This window comes from Zingiber officinale, chromosome 9A (assembly GCF_018446385.1).
Source record: "Zingiber officinale cultivar Zhangliang chromosome 9A, Zo_v1.1, whole genome shotgun sequence".
In the NCBI taxonomy this organism is placed as follows: domain Eukaryota; kingdom Viridiplantae; phylum Streptophyta; class Magnoliopsida; order Zingiberales; family Zingiberaceae; genus Zingiber; species Zingiber officinale.
This window is the reverse complement of record NC_056002.1, coordinates 115,916,891-115,936,850: the sequence shown is the minus strand read 5'-3', so window position 1 is coordinate 115,936,850 and position 19,960 is coordinate 115,916,891. Positions and strand designations below refer to the sequence as shown.

General features: G+C 38.6%; 1 protein-coding gene across 1 annotated transcript; it reads left to right on the top strand.

Moving 5' to 3' along the window:
- The first annotated feature begins 708 nt into the window (after positions 1-708).
- LOC122019918 (ankyrin repeat domain-containing protein 2A-like) lies at positions 709-9,990 on the top strand. The gene is made up of 8 exons (XM_042577546.1): positions 709-867; positions 1,821-1,969; positions 3,083-3,292; positions 3,360-3,508; positions 3,575-3,746; positions 6,485-6,577; positions 9,394-9,533; positions 9,601-9,990. Exons 1-8 carry the CDS (start codon positions 849-851, stop codon positions 9,698-9,700), a joined length of 1,032 nt encoding a protein of 343 aa, XP_042433480.1. The 5' UTR covers positions 709-848; the 3' UTR covers positions 9,701-9,990.
- Positions 9,991-19,960: the final 9,970 nt, after the last annotated feature.

The window sequence follows — 19,960 nt, the reverse complement described above, 5'->3', positions numbered from 1 at the left end:
CTTTTGTGATATCATAACTTAGTTGTGTTCAAGTTTATCTTTTGAGTTTATTTATTAAAAATCTTATTGAGCTCGTTATTATTCTTATAGTTTATACTATTTTTTTTACTTACGAAATTATACTGTTTTAGTTTTATCATATGAATATTAGATTTAGAAAGAACATAAAAAAATTCTATAAAATTATTGATGAATATTTTTTATCTATACTATTTTTGACAATTAAATTTTATATAAGTTAATAAATAGGTTTATTTATAAATTATTCATGAATATTATTAACATTATGCTTTTTTATTTTATATATTTTTAACCATCGAATAAACTTAAATAAGTTTTATGAAACTGAAATACCAAGTTTATTGGTCGATTCAGTGACGGTCCTAATTAGCACTTAAATTAGAGTTTTTAAGTTTCAGGAGAGGGGTAAATGATAATTGTGGAACTGCGTGGGGGCCAATATAAATTGCCGATGCTTTTAAGTTTTAAGCCCTAGACGAGGCGGGCCCCGATCCAGCGCGGATTCTCAACCATCCAACAGAGTTGAGCTGGCAAAAATCCACGGTCAAGCTTGCCCAGCCAATCCTCGCCTCTCGCCTCATCTTATCTTATCCAGCGGATGGCGGGACAGCCGCTGTCTGCTGACGCATCTGAACTACCGACGTCGCGCCCCTCGGTCGCCCTTGCCACCGTGGTTGATCAACCTGTTGCCTATCTCGTACCACGCACCAAATCCTCACGAGGGTGCTTCTCTTTTCTTCCATCTCCACCGCCGGATAGAACGAGGAGCCGAGGGTTTCGTCGAGTGTTCGCGCCGCAGGACCACTCCACGATCTGCATCTCTCGCCATGGCTTCCGGAAATCAAGGTCTCCCTTCTCTCTTACCATCCTACGCGTTGATTTTTTTCCTGTCTGTGTCGGGTAGCTCGATCAATTTCTCTGTTGTTTGTTTGCGGAACTGATGCGGGGAATACAACTCTGTGAGAGCGTGCACAATTTCATGGGAAAATTCTGATCTGTGCACCGTTTGTGCTTTTTCCGAAGGTTTTGTTTTGCACGTGGATGCTATTCGATTAATCCCTGAGGCAGAGTGAATTTGATAGGGGTTCATAATTCCTGATCCAATTGGCATGTTTCTTATTGTACTGGGTTCTTCTGATCATAGCCAGCCGGTGCTGTACTTCAGATTGAAGTAGACATTAGACAAGTGACATTGAACTTTTGGGGGAGATCTCTATGGCTTCGGTCTGGAACTGAATGAGTTGTTGAGTAGCTATGCTTCTAATTTTTTTATCTGAAACTTTCTAGTTAGTTTTTGGGATATTGCTCTTTTGGACGTCTGAAATCAGGAGCCTGGTTTGCTAACTACCTCTTCAGCTCATATCAGTTTCCGCAGATCTTGTTTGGCAACTTTTGTAATGCAAAATGGATAATTATAAGGAAACTGTATAGGTATATAGGTTTTGAAGGGTGAGTGGATTATGATTAACATGGCTTTACATATTCTGGTTCTGTGGTTCATACATCTTATCAATCAAATAAATCTGGTACTTTCCTTTATGATCATGTGGAACACTTCTTTCTGTTAATGGTTTAGAACATTATCTAATGCAAGTCATTAGGAACAAAGTATATCTTTAGTTGTTTTCCAAAGGAAGAGTTTATGCTGATTATCTGAATACTATCACCCTTTGTTAAGCACATAAATGAGTATGCATAACTTAACCTCTTTGACTGGTAAGCCTGGTTGAAAAAAAAAAAAAAACAGATACCCTCTTTTTGGCATGCCCTTTTGAACTTTGATTTTCATTTGTTTGCAGACAACAAATCTAGTTCAGTTGAAAACAAAAGCTCGGCATCTGAAGCATCACCTACCAATTCCAACCAGCCTCGGAGGACCAATTCAACCCCAGCTACTGGGTTTCCAATGAACCCTTTTGATTTTTCTGCTATGCAAAACCTGCTTAATGTAATTACTCTCTTTTTGTTTTTTAATAAAATGATTTTGAAGCTTAACTGGCACCAAAGTACCATGTAGCATCTGAAGTGGTAATTTGACACTAATTATTTTTTGTCAAATAAGGCACAATTATGAGCTGTGTGTCAGTTTCTTTTTTTTTGAAAATTTGAAGTATTCAACTGCTACTAGTTTGAGTTGCCTAATTGCTTAGCACAAATGTGTATGTTTATTTGAAGTTCTTGGAAACATCCTCATTGAAGTACTAAGAACTTCTGAAAGTTGTCAATTTCTTTAGTTTCTTTTGTGTAAGAATGGCAATTTGCCCCATCTCCATTAAGAACTGCTTCACCCTGACTTGATTGAGGCCGCTGGCCTGCCCCATAACCTAAATGGGGTAGGGATAGGATCAAAAAATCAACTTGTATATGCAAGGGTGGGGTAGGTATGAGGTAGAATTTTTTTACTTGTCTACCCTGCATGCTAGTCCTTGAACCTGCCTCAAATATATGATTTATTTTATAGTTTATTACTTCGCTCTGCTTGAGAAGCAGAGCTGGGATGAGGAAGAATTGTACTTTCCCTACCTCACCTCACCTCACTTCCCATATGGGCTGATGATGGGAATTGAACCTGCTCTGCCTTATCCTTGTAGCATCCCTACTCGTATGCATGCTTTTTTCTCTCTCTTTTTCCCTTTAGTTTGTGGCTGAAAACAGATTGCCTATTTTTTCTTTGGGAAGTCAAATATCATTCTTGTTTGTGTGGGTTCAAGAGAAAAATACAATCTACAACAGTAGATATGTGCAACATTATTTTGTAAATAAATTAGAATCTTAGATGGGAAAACTTGGACTAAAGTTGCTGAATGATGTTGGGTTGAACTAATGACTGAGCAAAAATCTATATTGTCTTTGAAACACTTAGACGATGTATGTGAAAATGTTATTGTATCTATTTAAATTGGGCACTTATGTCAGTACATGAACTTGAACTAATGACTGAGCAAAAATCTATATTGTCTTTGAAACACTTAGACGATGCATGTGAAAATGGTATTGTATCTATTTAAATTGGGCACTTATGTCAGTACATGGACTTTTTCTAATTTACTCGTGGATACAGGACCCTACAATTAAAGACATGGCTGAACAAATTGCAAAAGATCCTGTATTTAACCAAATGGCTGAGCAACTTCAAAAGAGTGTCCACAGTACAGGACAGGATAGTGTTCCTCCATTGGATCCTCAGCAATATGTTTCAACCATGCAACAAGTCATGGAAAATCCACAGTTTATGAAAATGGCTGAACAACTTGGAAATGCTATTATGCAGGTTGTCCATTTCCTAAGGAAATTTTCTACTCTCCAATCAGCCATACTCATCTTCGTTTGTTGTTTAGGATCCTGGCATGTCTTCAATGCTTGAAAATTTGACAAATCCTGCTCAGAAAGAGCAGATTGAGGAACGAATGGCTCGCATGAAGGATGATCCGTCATTGAAGGGAGTTCTTGAAGAGATAGAAACAGGAGGCCCTTCTGCTATGATGAAGTAATGTATCTCAATGATTTTCTATACGCATATCTGTTCTTCTATGATTAATCCCTTCATTTTTAGATACTGGAATGATTCTGATGTTCTTCAAAAGCTTGGTCAAGCTATGGGAGTTGGGCCTTCAGGTGATGGTACTTCCACTACTGATCTTTCAGCAACTGAAGAAGCAGAAGAGGAAGGTGGATATGAAGATGAATCTATCGTTCATCAAACTGCTAGCGTCGGTGATGTTGAGGTATTACATCAGTTTCTATTTTATATCTATGTCTTTTATTCTCCAATTGGAAACCCCAGACTGTTGGCTAACATGGCTTATATATGTTGATGTTATATTTTTGTGTTGGCTTTGCACCTCAAAGACTTGCAGGATTGGATATCTAAGATTTGTTTTAAGATGTTCAGATTGCCAACTGATACTCATATTGTGTCAGCGTGCTTTCTTAATAAAGATGTGTGGCTAGCTTAAGAATTTAGATTATGGAGATGGGACTTTGGCTTAAAAGGAAAAAAGATTCGAGACTGCTGATTGAAAAGATTGTCTAAAGACTAGGAAAAAAATACATAGAACTATTTTAAAGTACATCAGTTGATCCGATTTATGAATTTATCCAACTACAAACAAATTCATAAGATTTTAGGTGGAGGAGGAATTGTAATTCTTTCCACTAGAGGTATGATGACAGATCAGGAAGCTCGAAGAGGAAAAATTGAAGGCAAACTTTTGTTATATATCTGGTGAACCCCCTCCTTCAGGCAAATCTTCCTGCTCTCAAGCACTTCAGAAGCAACTCATTTTGACTATGTTTCAAAAACGAAGACTATACCACTGGTTATTTAATATCAATTCCTTTTTTTTCATTCATTTTACACTAAAAATAATAAAATTGTTTGATTTAGTGACCTGGCTCAATAAGAGTGGTGGCTACCTAAATGAGAAAACAGAAAGGGAAAGATCATTAGTGCTTGCTATTTAAATACATCAATGCCTTTGTGCATGTCCTTTTGTCCCTTCTATATATTCCTACTAACTATTTGCTAACTCGAGGGTAACCTCCACATTTGTCCTATATTCTGGTATGCCTATTACTACTTTATTCTATATTCTCTCAAAAAGCATCTATTTTGCCACCGTATGTCAATACAGTTTCTGTGGTACTAACCAAGAAGTCATAGGAAGATTCACTTTGTTGATCACAGTTTCGATGATACATGCCCAAATAGGAAGATTCTCTTCAAATAATTCTTTGGTTAATTCCCTTTGTTGATCATATCAAGGAAATGAACCACTGAAAAGGGCAGGGAGAAGAAGAGTTGAGGTATCAATCAGAGCAGTAGCGGTAGCAAAAAGGGGTCATGCCACAGTTGGGAGAAATCAAGATATATTTATATTCTAGACGTACATTTATTCCAAATTTAATTTTTCTAGTATAATTCCAACTCACAGTGGCTAACAGAGATACATCTAGTAAACAATTTCAATATTAATTGTCTTGGAAGCATTATTTTGATTCAATATAACTGAATATAGCTGAATATGTTATCTGGACTTCAATGAAGAAATTTTTTACAACCTATGTGAATGAGTCGATCATTTATTTTATGAGCTGTATTTGATTATGTGACCTATATGTTTGGATGTATTGTGTATCTCCAATAACATAAGTGTCTTAAATAATTAGCTTGTCTAACTTGTAATGTGGCTTATAGTGTAATTGAGGCTGCCAGTTAGGGACGGTGTTCTAAATATTGCATCAATATAGTTTCCTTTTTACACTTTTAAGTTGATAAATGTAGGCTTAGGTTGTATGTTATCAAATGAGTGAGATGAAGAGAAGAATAACATAAAAAACAAGCTATAATGTTTATCAACTATTTTAATGAAAATACTTTGGCTAAAAGGTATCAACCTTAGCTACAGTCTACAGAGAACAACTAATTTCTCATTGTAATGTATAATTGATGTGTTCATGTAGGAGGCAAAATTCTAAAAGATCATGTGAGTGATTATAGTTTATCTCTTTGCCTAGTAGTTGAGTCTTGTACTCCATTTTTCAGTTGATTGAATTTATTCTTGGAGTGTCATATGCTCTGAAATGTGTGTCAGATATGGTCACAACTTGCAGCTAAAAAAATTACGTCCAATTCTGCATTATCCTTACTTTGGAAATGGATGTATGCTAGGGCTGTGTTTCTCTAGCTTTTCACTTGATCTTTTGTCTTAGGACCATTTTGGATGGTGGCCTATAGAAACAAATACATTTTCTTTCCCAATTATACTCAGTACTAAGTACGTGGTGTAGAAGTTGGTAGGTATATCACATGCAGCACTGGCTGCCTCTGGTTGCTATGAATCTTGACATGTGAGGGAAAGAGCTATGTAACATGAATCACGGCTAGTAAGTTCTCTTAGCGAAAGGAATTCTGAAGGCATGTGGATAAAGCTCATTGTAAGATGGAAAATTTTTGCAAAGAAAACTGCATTTTTTTTAGTAGTACCCATACCTGCCAAATGCTGGAATTTGCATTGGCATTTGTGTTATGCATATACCGTTTTTTTTTTTGCATGATTTGCATCATACTTGCACCAGGCAGGTTGTAGTCAGGATTTATAAATTTAAGAGAACCTGATTCAATTACTTTTATGATATTAAATACTCGTAATAAAACATAACATATTGTACTCTTAAATCTTTATCACATCTATCTATATATACTCACATGAAGGAGAAAATATGTGACTACTTGATAAGTATTTCCTTTATCTGCTATATATACTGATATTGTATTCTATTGAGTATGCATTATTTTGAGGATGGTTGGATTGGATTGCCAGTCATGCATTTTTGCATAACTCTGATATGACTACTCAGTTATATTTTGTGCAATTTTCTTGTTTATGTATGCTGAAATTGTTTTGTTTCAGTGTGCGTTTTGTTTTTAATTTTTAACAAGTTATTTTTGATGATCATGTAGGGTTTGAAGAAGGCCTTGGATGCTGGGGCAGACAAAGATGAAGAGGATTCGGAGGGAAGAAGAGCTTTGCATTTTGCTTGTGGTTATGGTGAGGTATGATCGAGTAAAGTTTTTGTTCATCCCTCAAGGAAATTAACAGTCCTATCTTTCACTTGTTCCTTTACAAAACATTTTTTCCCCATGCTATTGATTTTTTGTATCTGTGGTACCAAGTTTGATCTTATGTAGTATTAAATGAACAAATTAAATGGCATCTTCAGCAATAGCTTGTCAGTGTGATTGTTTTTTGATTCAGAGTAAGGTAATCTTGAGGGCCTCCAATCAAAATTAGAATTTCAGCACTTCGACTCCCATTGAGCTTGGTGACATGGAAATTTATTGTGATTTAGATGCTTGAATAACTTGTCACGTACCCCTTTTGAGTCTATATGACACATAACCTCAAGCATATAAGCTTGTCTCCACTCTGCCAGTTGAGGTTCTCTGGTAGGGCTGTGACCTTATCTGATCTTATATTTTCTTCTGTGAATTGTCTAGAACATACACAGTAGTTATTGATTTCATAATTGATTTAAACAAGAGTTATCTGCTTTGCAGCCTGCATTTTCATTTTGTTTATCAAGATGTTGCACTGGTCCAGATGATTTTACTGAGCTTAGTTGTATATGGATGAGTTGGTTTATCCTATTCCAAGGAAATAAAGAATTATACTACAATGTATCTACTTTGATGTTGAGTTTGGCTGTTGATTGAGTTTTATCAAATGTAGTATGAATCATAAATGCAATTCTTAGATTTTTAAACTGGAAGAGTGATTGGAAAAGGGATTACAGGTGGTGATTGGAGAGGATGGTCTCTGAGACTTTCAAAATGATGTTTCTTTTTTGTATATGATTCTTCAACGTCCAAGTTATATATGCGAAAAAAAATAAGTAGACTCAGAATCTAGAACTGAGATTTCACTAGTGATGTGTGCTCGCCGTTTGGGTAACATATATGAATACGTTAACTAGACTATGAAACTAAAACCATGATTTCACAACACGGATTGTGCATTTATTTGCATAGGTTATATATGTTGGTTAAATTTACAATGTGTTGTGCTAAAATATATTGACATGATTGGTTATATTCAGTTTATTTGTATACTGCTAGTAATATAAGTCTCATAAAGCTTGATGGAGCTGTAAGTAACATGTCACAGACCCAAAATATTTGGGCCAAACATCACTTGGCGATGATGATGACAATTAATAGGATTCTTGCAGATTATGATGCATATGCAATAATGTTTTTTTAATATTTGGGTATATCATTTAAAATATAATTTAAAGAGATGTAAAGAGATTAATCAAAAGAATGATATCATAGACATAGTTTACACTTACCACATAATTATTAACAAAATACACATAATGCCCACATAATGATTAACCACTAGTGAACATTTTCCCTAAAGATTAACCCTCCTTTACACCTACACATGTTTTCTAGTTGAGGGATCTTTTCTCTCTTTTTCATTGATTCTTATATTTCAGTTAAAATAATCTTGTTTTTTTCTCAGCTAGTTAAATTGGCAATAGGGTGGCTAGTAACTAATTATGCGGTCGGGTGAGGCTTTGGATATGTCTAGCAGAGATAAATGCTCTTAGAGAAACATGTAAAATATTGATTTAAATTGATATTTCATAAAATAGAACTGTCCAAAAAGGTAATAAGTTTAATGAAATGTAAGTTTAATTTATAAATGGCCGTATGGCACATTTGAATATAGGCAATAATAGATAAACTATTAAATTAAATGGATAAATTATAAACATGAAATAAATTTAACTTTAGTCTAGAAATGCCTAAAAGACATGTCAAAAGTTGGTCTAAGTCATTAGAGAGGAGCCCTAAGTAAGGCACTTGCCCTGAGGAGGACCATTAAACCACCCAAATAGGGAGTTATGGGCTCTCTCCTCAGCATTGTCAGTGGCCCTAGAGGCTAGAGGTGAGGATAAGCCATTAATAGGTTCAATGGTCTACTAGTCCAAGAGGACAACTCAATATTCTTTCAATATGAATTGGTTGCTCTCATGACCAACCATTTGCAGCACAACAACCTGAGCTACAATCAACTGAATTAGCCAAATTCTATCAGATTCAGGCAAAAAAACATTGGATGAGGCATAATACATAGATGGGCAAGAATTCATGCAATGCTAGCAGTTAGTAGCTTTACAAATAACTCAATTAGAATTTGAGCAATCAGGCTATCTGTCTTACCATCTACTCTTCTTTGATTTGATTTTGGGTGTCTTCTTTAGCTAAGCATCAAATCCTCTTGAACGGTATCAATCTCTTCATTGGATTTGGTAAGCTTATCATGCAAAAATCACTTGCAGTCTGCTAGATTATGTCACATAAAGGACTTAATTGAATTTCACATGATACCGTCTACCAGCCGAGGACCATTAGTGATTTATCTAGGTTTGGAGTTTTCAATGACTAGCAACAGTCCTTTATTAGCTACGAAACCACAAGTGACCTCTTACAAATTCATCCTCAATCATGATATGTGATGGATTTTCTTGCAGCTGCTTGTTCATTTTTTATTAACTTTTCACCCATGCAGCAGGGTGATATGGACCATTTTGTTTGAGCAATTCTTTTTCTTTTAATCTTTGTTACTCTGATCCAAAAAAAAAAACAGCCAAAGTTGATACTAACGTATCCCTCCATGTGAAAGGCCATGATGTAACCTGAGTTGTTTGGTTTTTAATTATTAGTTTTATTTTCCAAATGGACACTCTAACAACAAATTGCCACGGCTTTACTAATACACTTTTTAAAAAATAAAATTCTTTATTCATTGCTGTAGATTCGATACTGAATTACAATCAGAGTATTCTTGTTTTGCTTCTCAGGTGCAGTGCGCTAAGGTCCTCCTTGAAGCTGGTGCTACAGTGAATGCACTGGACAAGAACAAGAATACTCCCCTCCACTATGCTGCTGGCTACGGGCGCAAGGAATGTGTTGCATTGCTTTTGGAGCATGGCGCGGCTGTGTAAGTCAACACAACTAAATTAACCACTGCAGTCTTTGTACTTCATGTCTGTGTTTTCTTGCTGCAGCACCCTGCAGAATTTGGATGGGAAGACTCCAATTGACGTTGCCAAGCTGAACAATCAAGATGAAGTTCTTAAGTTGCTCGAACAAGATGTCTTCCTGTAAACATTACTCATTCATCTGCTACCGGCTGGGGGAGTGAAAGCTGCTGTGGAAAGCAGCTCCGCTGGTCTTTACCTTTTCGCAGCTTGTTTGCTATGTTATTTCTTGTTATCTATTTGCAGTTTTTTCAATAGACTTGGCACATTCCAGTTCCATCTCTGAGATTGAATCTTTCTGCTACGGGGCGTGCAAATCAATCTCAATTAGTTATGATATCTCAGCATAGCTATGTATCAGAATCATTCGTTCCAAAAGCGTGCACAATGATAAAAGTTTACTTGTTATTTAGGATCTGCGACTGGCTACTTTACATCTGTGTATGATTCTGATTGAACAGTGAAACTTGCAGGTTTGTTATTGTTTTGATTAAGTATATCGACCGGAATCTACTTAGAAATTTGGACATGCCTGTTGGTAATCAACTTAAAACTAAGTGGTACTGGTAGGTTATGAGCATTTTCTTGGGACATGTATGACATCCACCGCAGTGGCATGGTGTTAAAGTGAATAGCAATTGTTTACCAAGTTATTTTTCTGAGAAATATGATCTTTCCTTTTGAAGGGGAGCCTGAGCCTGGATTATAAAATTATTATTGTGTGATCTTACCGTCATGGGTTTGAATGGTAGAAATAATCTTTTGCAATACAAGATAAAGAGATCTTATATTGGTGTGGGGTTTCGTGCATCGGTTAATCCTCTTATAGTTTATTTTTTTCAACGGTTAGACGTTCATGTAGTATCTTAAGCATTCCCAATTTGATTTTTAGTTAATATGTAGTATCATAAGCAATTACAATTTCAATTTTAGAATTCCATATTTAAAGGAACTTAAGGTTTGGATTCATTCCTCAAGTCTTCTCCTTGAGCACACTGATTAGACTAAAATCTTCCAAAATTTGATTCGAGCTTTGCAAATGTTGTACTGCCCACTGAAGTTGTGCATCTCAATTGGATTAGTGGAAAACCAAATTAAGCCTCATTGAACTCCTACAGCAATCTTGATCACAGTATTCCTTTTCAGCATGCCAAAATTTGGTGTCGGCCTTTTTCACATGTCACGTGGCACATCCAAATTAATAAATATTGGAACTCATTTAACTAAAGAAAACTCGTGTAGTATAGAGTCCCAAGTCGTATTTTTCCAAGGATAACTAGTGAGTGTGTGTTAATTCTATAATTAATTCCAATCAATTCCTTACATCAACAAATTCAACTTAACACTTCCATTTAACTCACAATTCAATTAAATTCATCTAATAAATTCAAGTATTCACTCAAAGGAAATCAATCTCATCTAATCATGATTCTCTTCCATCTCAACAAATTAGCATCAACTAAATTCTGATTCTTATGCCACATTGAATCAAATGAGTCAATTAATGTATCTTATACTCAAATTCACAGTTATAAATCATTCAAGCATTCAACATTCTCATTCACAGTAAAAATTTAAATATCAAGTTAAGCATTCATCATTCAAACTTGTTCACCATCGCAAGGATTAAATGTGTAGAACAAAGAATTACTAACTAAATCATAAAAACCTATAAACTATCAGTATCAGTATTGCAAACAAAACCTAACAGAACATAGATTACTTTCAAAGGGTCAATAATGTTGGGATTGCAAACAAGAAATCAAAACCAAAATTACAAAAACTCAAACGTAAATGAAATTGCAATGTAAAGAATCAGATTTGAAGATCTGAGTAATGTAATGGAGAATTCAAACTAATTGCAAGAAGGGTAAACATTCCTTATCCACAGATCAAGAAACTAAGTTTCTTCCCACTGCCGTCACACAATGCCTCCTCTGGGAACGCCTCTCAGGAAATCCCCGGAAATCAACCGAGCTCACAGCTAGCACAGACGAATTGCGCAGCTCCTGGGAACGCCTCTCAAGCTTGCAATCGCCTGGCACATCAACGCGCGAAGAATAGAGATGCTGAGTTCTAGAATTTGCGGACTCGAATCGATTGATCGGATCAATTTGGATGTCGTGGATGGAATGGTAGTCGGAAGAAGATCGGAGCTACTGGGAACGCCTCTCGAGCTCCGGTGATGGTGGAAATCGCGGATCGGAGAACGCCCCTAAATCCGGATCGCGAACTGGACAGAACCTCAACTGTGGACTGGGAACGCCTCTGCCACTCTCTGTGCCCTCGGACGCTGGTCGCCACTCACTCGGAGATCGTCGGTGATGAAGAAATCCAACTCTCAGATCTAGAAGATGGAACAGGAACTGCGGCTGTCGCGCGAAGAAGAAGATGACACTGTAGAAGAAATCGCGAAGTCGAGCCCAGCTTCACTGTAGCTTCTCGCGGCCTTTTAAATCTCCTCAGATTTGATCGGACGGTTGGGATGCTTCGGAGCTAAATCAACGGTAAAAGATGACCTAAAATCTGATCCAACAGTACCGATCTTCATCTACAGTCCAGATCTGCTCCTCATTAAGTCGAATGGACCAGATGCTTGACGGATGACTCATATCTCTCCAATCTTCAATGGACGGTCCAAATCGATTCAAAGCTTGATCTCCTCATTTAGCCCTAGACTTGAGCTCAAATGTGGCCTGCTCTGATCGGGCCCATGACCCTTTTGATGTCTACAAAATAATAAACAAATATTAGCATAAAAAACCATGAAAATAAGTTAATTTATAATTAAGTCCAAAATCAAATGTAATTACAAAATGTAATGTAAATGTGAGTTTAAGCTATGAATAGACCATTAAAAATATGCATTATGAATCAAAATAATATAACTAAATCATGGTTATCAGAGCTCGAGCTCAAGAAAACTACATAGGCTCGACTTGAGCTTGAGCATGATCGAGCTTGTGAGTTTGAACTTGAGCTCGAGCTCGAGTCGAGCTCAAGCCTGACTTGGAAAAATAAATTAAAAACCTATTCAAGTAGGGATTCAAACCATAGACCTTATTTACACCAAATAACATGCTCTAGCCACAAACTCCGCCAGAACTTATCTTTCATTTTAAAAGTAATAATAATTTTAATTATTAAAATATTAAGTTAACCTGGATTGACAAGGCTCGACGAGCCCTCTAGCAAGTGTTAAATGAGCTCGAGCTCGGTCAAATTTGAGTTCGAGTCGAGCTTTGACCGAACTGCTCGCGAGCGACTCACGAGTGGCTCGGCTCATTTGCACCCTTGAAAAGCTCCACTAAAAACAACTTCTTCATAAAGGCAGAGTTGTAGGATCAGTGGCGTTGATAGAGGGGGGGGTGGATATTGACTCATCGCTTTTTGCTTCGATTTCGTTCGTTCTTTCTATCAAAGTTTCAGTCGCAACGGAATATAATAAAAACTTAAAGGAAAGAATACTCACGGTATTTACTTAGTTCCGAACCCCCCCCCCCCGGGTCAGTACGTCCAAGGCCTACACACTCAAGTATGAGTCCACTAGTGGTCTCCTTTCTAGAAGCTTTCTGGAGCCAGAAAAACCCATCTTACAATTTATCAAGTACAAGCATAAAAGAATGATAAAGTAAATATAGCTTGTAGTAAAAGAAGTACAAACAAAAACTTTGCTAAACAAATCCGGAAGTCCTGAGCATCGCACACCTTTCTTAGAGCTTTGCCGGTAGCAAAGCTTCGCTTCGTATCCTTCCTTTTGAGCACACAGAATATGAGTAGTAGAAGAATTGATATCTTGAACATAGAGCCTTCATTTCCTTTTATAGAGTTGGATCAGATCCTTATTTGGATCAACTGTTATCTGGATGAAGTCTCAGATCTGGATGAAGCATATCTAGATAAAGTCATATCTAGATGAAGGAATATCTGGATCAAGCCTTATCTCTATTCATGTCATCTAGCTTATCTTCATCCTGATCTAAATCATAAAGATGATCTTTTGCCACATCATATTTCATGTCAATATTTTTGACAACTCAGCTATCTAAACTGAACCCAATCGGTCTACCTGAATCGGTTTGGGTTCGGTTCGACCTGAGTCAAGTTCGGTTCACCCATTTGTATTTGTCTATTCTCTATTTTGCTTCTAGCTCCAGGTTCCTGTAAAACAATTATACAAACACAAACAAGTAACCTAGCCTATATATGTAAGTCTACCTAACCTACTAGGCTTACCTTTTTCTTGGAGGTCCCTCCTCTAAGTTTACCACCTAAGGGTCAATCTCTTAGGATCAAGCCGCACTCTTGTAAGTCTACCCGACCTACTAGGCTTACCTTTTGCTTAGACGTCCCTCTTCCAAGTCTACCACCTAAGGGTCAATCCCTTTGGATCCATGTAAGTCTATCTGACCTATTAGGTTTCATATTTAGATTGTATTCAAGACTTTACCATTACCTAGGGTTACCTCCACCTAAGATTTCCACTGCCTAACTTCACTCACTAGGACTTCCACCACCTATGGTTACCACCCCTAAGATTTCCACTACTTGGCTTCACTCACTAGGACTTCCACCACCTAGGGTTACCTCCCCCTAGGATTTCTATTGCCTAACTTCACTCACCAGAACTTCTATCACCTAGGGTTACCTTCCCCTAGGATTTCCCCTTGCCTAACTAAGTTAGGATTTTTCCTTGCTTGTCTCTTCTAAACATCAAGTCTTGTTTAGATCAACCCTTGGTCAAACTGACTAGACTTAGGTATATTATCAAACATCAAAACTCTGGAAGCTGATTGCACCAATAGGAGTAACCTTTGACATACTTTAAAAGCTCAAAAATAGATTAGGAATAGATTACAGTGATTATTGTATTGAACTTCAAGCACCAGGGCTCTATATATAGTGTACTGGTCGAATTTGTTGGTGCAGTGAGGGTCGACAAGAGAGGATGAATTGCTTACCAAATGAAATTAACACCTTCTCATTCTTTTAACTTAGATTAGTAGGCACAATTAAATTAAACAAAAAAATGAACAACTAAAAGAAAGAGGTAAGAAGGCCAAAATTTACTTGGTTACAACCTAGGTAGTTATTAATTCAAGGCTTTGAAAGTGCTCCACTAGAATTCTCCTTTGTTGCAGGCGGAGAAGCCTCTTACAGAAGTTAACAGCTCAAAAGAATGACTAAGAAAGAGTATAAGACTTGTTGTTCAAGTTGTTGAATATTTCCTAGCTCCAGGGCCTTTTTATATCTTCTAGAAAATCTTATCCGAGGGTGGAAGGCGCCTTCAAGAGGGTTCAAGGTGCCTTCAATTAGTTAAGTTATATCGGCGAAAATAAAACTTTATCTTCGACTAATGGTCACTTGAAGGTGTCTTCGACACTGTTCATGGAAGGCACTTTCCAAGCCATTAAAGGCACCTTCCCTGAGGTAGATCAACTCTTTAGCTGATCTTCTTTGCGTGGGTGATGCTCCAGTCAACCAGAGTTGAGTTCACCCGAACCTAACTCCGACGTTCTCCTTAAGCAGCCTTTCTTTCTAGCTTCTCATCCCTTGGATTATCGTGCACATTCTTCTTGTCCACCGGTGTATTCTGTTGGAGCAATCTGGGTACCCTAGGTTTTGATGTTTGGGAAAAGATTTAAGTTAGGTTTATTGTTATATTTGATATGCATTATGAGTGTACAGGATACAGGAACAACAAGGAAAGTCCAAGGGTGATCTTGGCAAAGGAGGAAAGTTCAAGGGTGAGTCTTGGTGGTGTAAGTCCAAGCATGTAGTCTTGGCAACGTAAGTCCAAGTGTAACTTAGCAATGGATGAAGTCTCGGAGGCATGACCTCTTGGCAAAGAAAGACCCGACAATAATGACAAGGCTGATGGAAGCTCCAGAAGGTAAAGTGTGAAGGATGGGGAGGCATTCGAGGGACACGAGGTTGATGGAGGAGGCTAGAAGGCTAGGTCTAGGTTGTGCGGGTAAGGACGAGTGCATGAGAGACTGTACTCAAGATAAAATTCCAGCGTGTACTGTAGCAACACTGTAGTGTTACTGTAGCAGTTGACTGATATTTTCATCAGTCGACTAGTAGCCGACTGTTGGCTTGTAACGGTCGCATTTCACTTAGGACTAGTTGACTGATGGTTGTACTAATCGACTGGTGGCGGGAAATATAGCTAGGTGTTTCCTCCTGAGCTTTATTTAAGAGAGCTCGGGGTGCTTGCCTATGGTTGATGAAAATATAGGTGGTTAACATCTATTAGAGTCTCCAAAGTGCTCTTGTGTGCCTAGCGTGCTTGTGAGAGTTTGTGGCAAGGTTTCTCCACCCACAAGAAGATTCGTGAACTAGCCAGAGGTTTTTTGAATCATCCACTGACGGATCAGGATCGTCCACCTTACATACAGCCGTAAAGTAGGAGCTTTTTCTCTGAACCGCGTTAAATCAACGTGTTAGGTTTGTTTTCTCTTGTTAGTATTTATTTTTGTATTCCGATGTACATACTAACCATTATAGGAAGCAAACGTTGGGTGAGCCGCTATTCACCCTCCTCTAGCGGACGCCAAGGTCCCAACTGTTGGTGCAGTTAGCACTAACGGTCTAACTCAAGTTTTAATGAATGACAAAGTAGCTAGGTTAAGTTAGTTTCATATTAATCTAAACACTTTGACGAAGTCTGCAGGAGAAGTCCAGCTAGGTCAACGGATCGACCTGATAGCTGGCAAGAAGTCCAGACTGATTGATGGGCTGATCGGATGTCTGGCACGAAGTTCAGCTAGATCAACGGGTCGACCTGATAGCTGGTACGAAGTCCAGATGGGTCGACGGGCTGACCTGACATCTAGCAGGAAGTCCAGCTAGGTCGACGGGCTGACCTAATAGCTGGCAGGAAGTCTAGACGGGTCAAAGGGCTGACCGAACATTTGGCATGAAGTTCAGACAGGTCGAAGGGTTGACCGGACGTTTGTCAAGTAAGTTAACGTAAGTCACTAGAGGGGATTGACTGTGAGGACACGTTCTCAGGAAGGGAACATTAGGCATCAATCCGACTTAGATCTATTTCGAAAATCTAAGTTGAGATCATGACTAGATTCTGGTCTCGAGGATACAGAATCTAATTACTGCTTTTATTACTCTTATAAACTTAATTGTGCTAACACTTTATTTTGCAGGGTAGTTTTACATTTTGCCTCGGACTAATGTTTTTTGCAAATTCTGAAAAAACAAAGGTCCGGGTGCCCGGGATGCAAAGGTTATCCCCACGTCGCATCGCCATGTGGAGCACTCTAGTTTGACGGGCTACGTCACACTCCAGGCGCCCGTAAGGGATCTAAGCGCCCAGAGCCTCCTATATAAGGAGGATGCACCTTGGAGCAAAGAATCAACTGACAACACAAGATCTTCCATTGCTTGCTCTGCTGTGCTCCTATGATGCTGCGACCGACAAAGTGTTGTTTTTCTTTTTACTCTTTATTGTCGGTATTTCTTTTTCCTTAAAAGCAATTCTGTACTTTACTTTTGTAATATTTTGAATTGCTAGTGGATTACCCAATGAAAGCACTCAATGAGTGTGGGCCTTGGAGTAGGAGTCGACATAGGCTCCGAACCAAGTAGAAAATTACTTGTGTTAGTGTTGCTTTAATTTTATTTATTCCGCTACGTACTCGATCTTCTTTTTAACATTTTTTTAAATCGATATTCACCCCTCTATCGACTTTCACGATCCAACACCAACAAGTGGTATCAGAGCGGGTCGCTCTTCTACGGACTAATCGCCGAGGGAGTAAACCGCTAGAGGAAGATAGAGTCCGAAGGCCCTCTAGGATGGGATATCCGAATCCCACCTCCATACGATCGAGATGTTTCGAGTATTGGAGGAAGCAATTGGAGACTTGGTTCTAAATGGATTGGAACCAATGGATTGTATTGGAGGAACCATTTGAAGCTCCAACGGACAAGAAGGTAAAGCACCTCCGACCTCGGTATTGGACTGAGGAGCAAAGGGAGCAATCAGAGGAGGACAAGGAGGTAACTAGAATTTTGATTAATTTATTACATCTTAATTTGGTATTGAATGTAGGTGAATACAAGAACACAAACGACCTTTGGAAAAAGATAATTTCACTTCATGAGGATCCTACAAAACTCCAAGTAGTGGAGGAGCCCAAGGAGAAGGGTTTATTGGTCCAAGAGGAGAAGGACCAATCGAATGTTGACATGTGTTCAACATTTGAGGAGAAGAAAGATGAGGAGGTATCATCCACATCTTCAAGGGAGGAAGAAGTGGAATCATCCACATCTTCAAGTGAAGAGAAAGAAGAGCAATCCAAGGAAAAGGAGATCTTGGAAGCTCAACCCTCCACCTCAACTACCAAGAAGAGCACAAAGGACCACATCAAATGCTTTGAGTGTGGTAAGATGGAGAACTACAAGAGTAGGTGTTCTTCGCTCAAGAAGGTAAAGGAGGTAAACCCTAAACTCACTAAAGTTAATTTAGAAACTAATATGAGTTGTAGGATGAAGAAGGAGAAGAAGCACATTAAGTGCTTTACATGTGGTGAGTGGGGTCATTACCACACAAAGTGCCCAAGGCGAGGAGAGTTCAAGAAATTGGCGCACTTGAAGAAATGGGAAAAGAAGAGGAGCTCAAGTCAAGGAGGAGCTTCAAAGGTAAAAGGGAAGGTAATCCTTATTTTAAAGTTTAATCCAAGCTCTAATTCTTATATGATTGTTAGAAATAATGTATATTATTTACCCAAGCATAATCATGGATTTAGGTACAATTATAGGAGTAGGATTAACATGGTAGATAACCCTAGGAAGTCATGTACTAAGGGTAGACCTAATAAGACCCAAACCCCTTTGCTTAAGGGAAGGAAAGTGAATGAAAACCTAAGCATAAATCCTAAGAAGGGGAGACATATGCTTAGGAAGGTGGGTAGATCTAGGGATGTCCAAGGTGGACATGTTGATTCAAGGGTTAGAACCCTAGAATTGGAAAATCAAGACTTGAAGGTAAGGCTTGAAGAAATAGAGAAAGCCCTAGATAGGTTCATTATTGGACCTAGAGGACTTGACATATGTCTGGGTGGTCAAAGATCCAAAAGTATCAAATTGGGTCCCTCCCATGCCAAGTGGAGGTCAAGTGCTAGGGTGACACATGACATTGGTAAGGGAGGTGTGCCAAAGGACAAGGGAGAGTCATCCAAGGTCAATAAGAATGAATATGCTAGGGTGATATATAATTATGGCAAGGATGAGGTGTCCAAGGTGAAGCACAAGAAGAAATTAACCAAAGACAAGGTGTCTAAGGTTAAGAAAGTCAAGTTTGTAGGCCAAGTGTTACCTATGGTACATAATGTGAGTGTAGCCATAGTGGATGAGTCACCAAGGGAGGTGACTAAGGTTAAAATTCCTAAGGTTAGGAAGAACTTTTGGGACCCATAGTAGATGAGTTATCAAATATACCAAGTGGTTAGGAGACAGACTTGATGTTGGTACCCCAAGGTTGTTTTGATGTGATCAAACAAGTTATGTTAGGTCCTGTTGTGTTTAATCTTGTGTCTAAGTGTACAGGAACTTAGGAGCACAGGGCGTCGGGCAAAAGACACAGATAGCGAGGAGGACGGCATGGGAGAAAGCTGACGGGCTTGGTGCGTCCGAGGGACGAGGAGCTGCGGAAGAGTACGCGGACGGACGAGAAGGAGGCGCGTGGCATTTTTTAGGGACGAGAAGCCAGGAGCGGAAGCTTGCTCGAGAAAGCCGGAAGTTGGGTTCGGGTGAGCCCTATTCCGGATAGTCGAAATCACCCAAGCGAGTGGAGCCAGAGCGGAAGACCTAGATCGAAACAAGCGGAGCCGAAGCTGGAGGCCCAGAGAGAAAGTCAACAAAATGTTGACTTTCCCCTTCGGGGTGCTCGGAGTAGTCCGAGCGCCCGGAACCCAAGTTTTAGCCATTTTGACATGGTCTTTGACCGTTGTGTCAGGGATAAGTTTTTATCCCACTCTAGGTGCCTAGAACCCTTCCAGACACCCCGACCAAGGCTATAAATACAGTCTTGGTCCCAGAAGCTATGAACAACAAGAAATAGTGCAACAACACTTATAAACGCTTTCTGTTTTGTTTAGCTTTCTTTTTTTATGCGTTCATTGCTGTAAAAGGCTTCTCTTCCTAAAGAAGATTCTTAGTGTGATTCAACTTCCTTGGATTAACAACCTCCCCGATTGTAACCAAGTAAATTTGTGAGTCTCGTCTTTTAGTTTATCTCTTATTTTTCTTATGCAAATGTTTGTTTAAGTTATAAGCCTAGGAAGGTATTTTTGTTTATTTTCGTGCGGGGACTATTCACCCCCTCTAGCCGACCACTAAGGGTCCTAACAAGTGGTATCGAGAA

What these genes read in the sequence shown, in the direction of transcription:
- LOC122019918 (XM_042577546.1), top strand. An exon ending in GGCCCTTCTGCTATGATGAA is followed by an intron (nt 3,509 to 3,574) that starts GTAATGTATCTC and finishes CTTCATTTTTAG; the next exon opens with ATACTGGAATGATTCTGATG. An exon ending in TTGGAGCATGGCGCGGCTGT is followed by an intron (nt 9,534 to 9,600) that starts GTAAGTCAACAC and finishes TTCTTGCTGCAG; the next exon opens with CACCCTGCAGAATTTGGATG.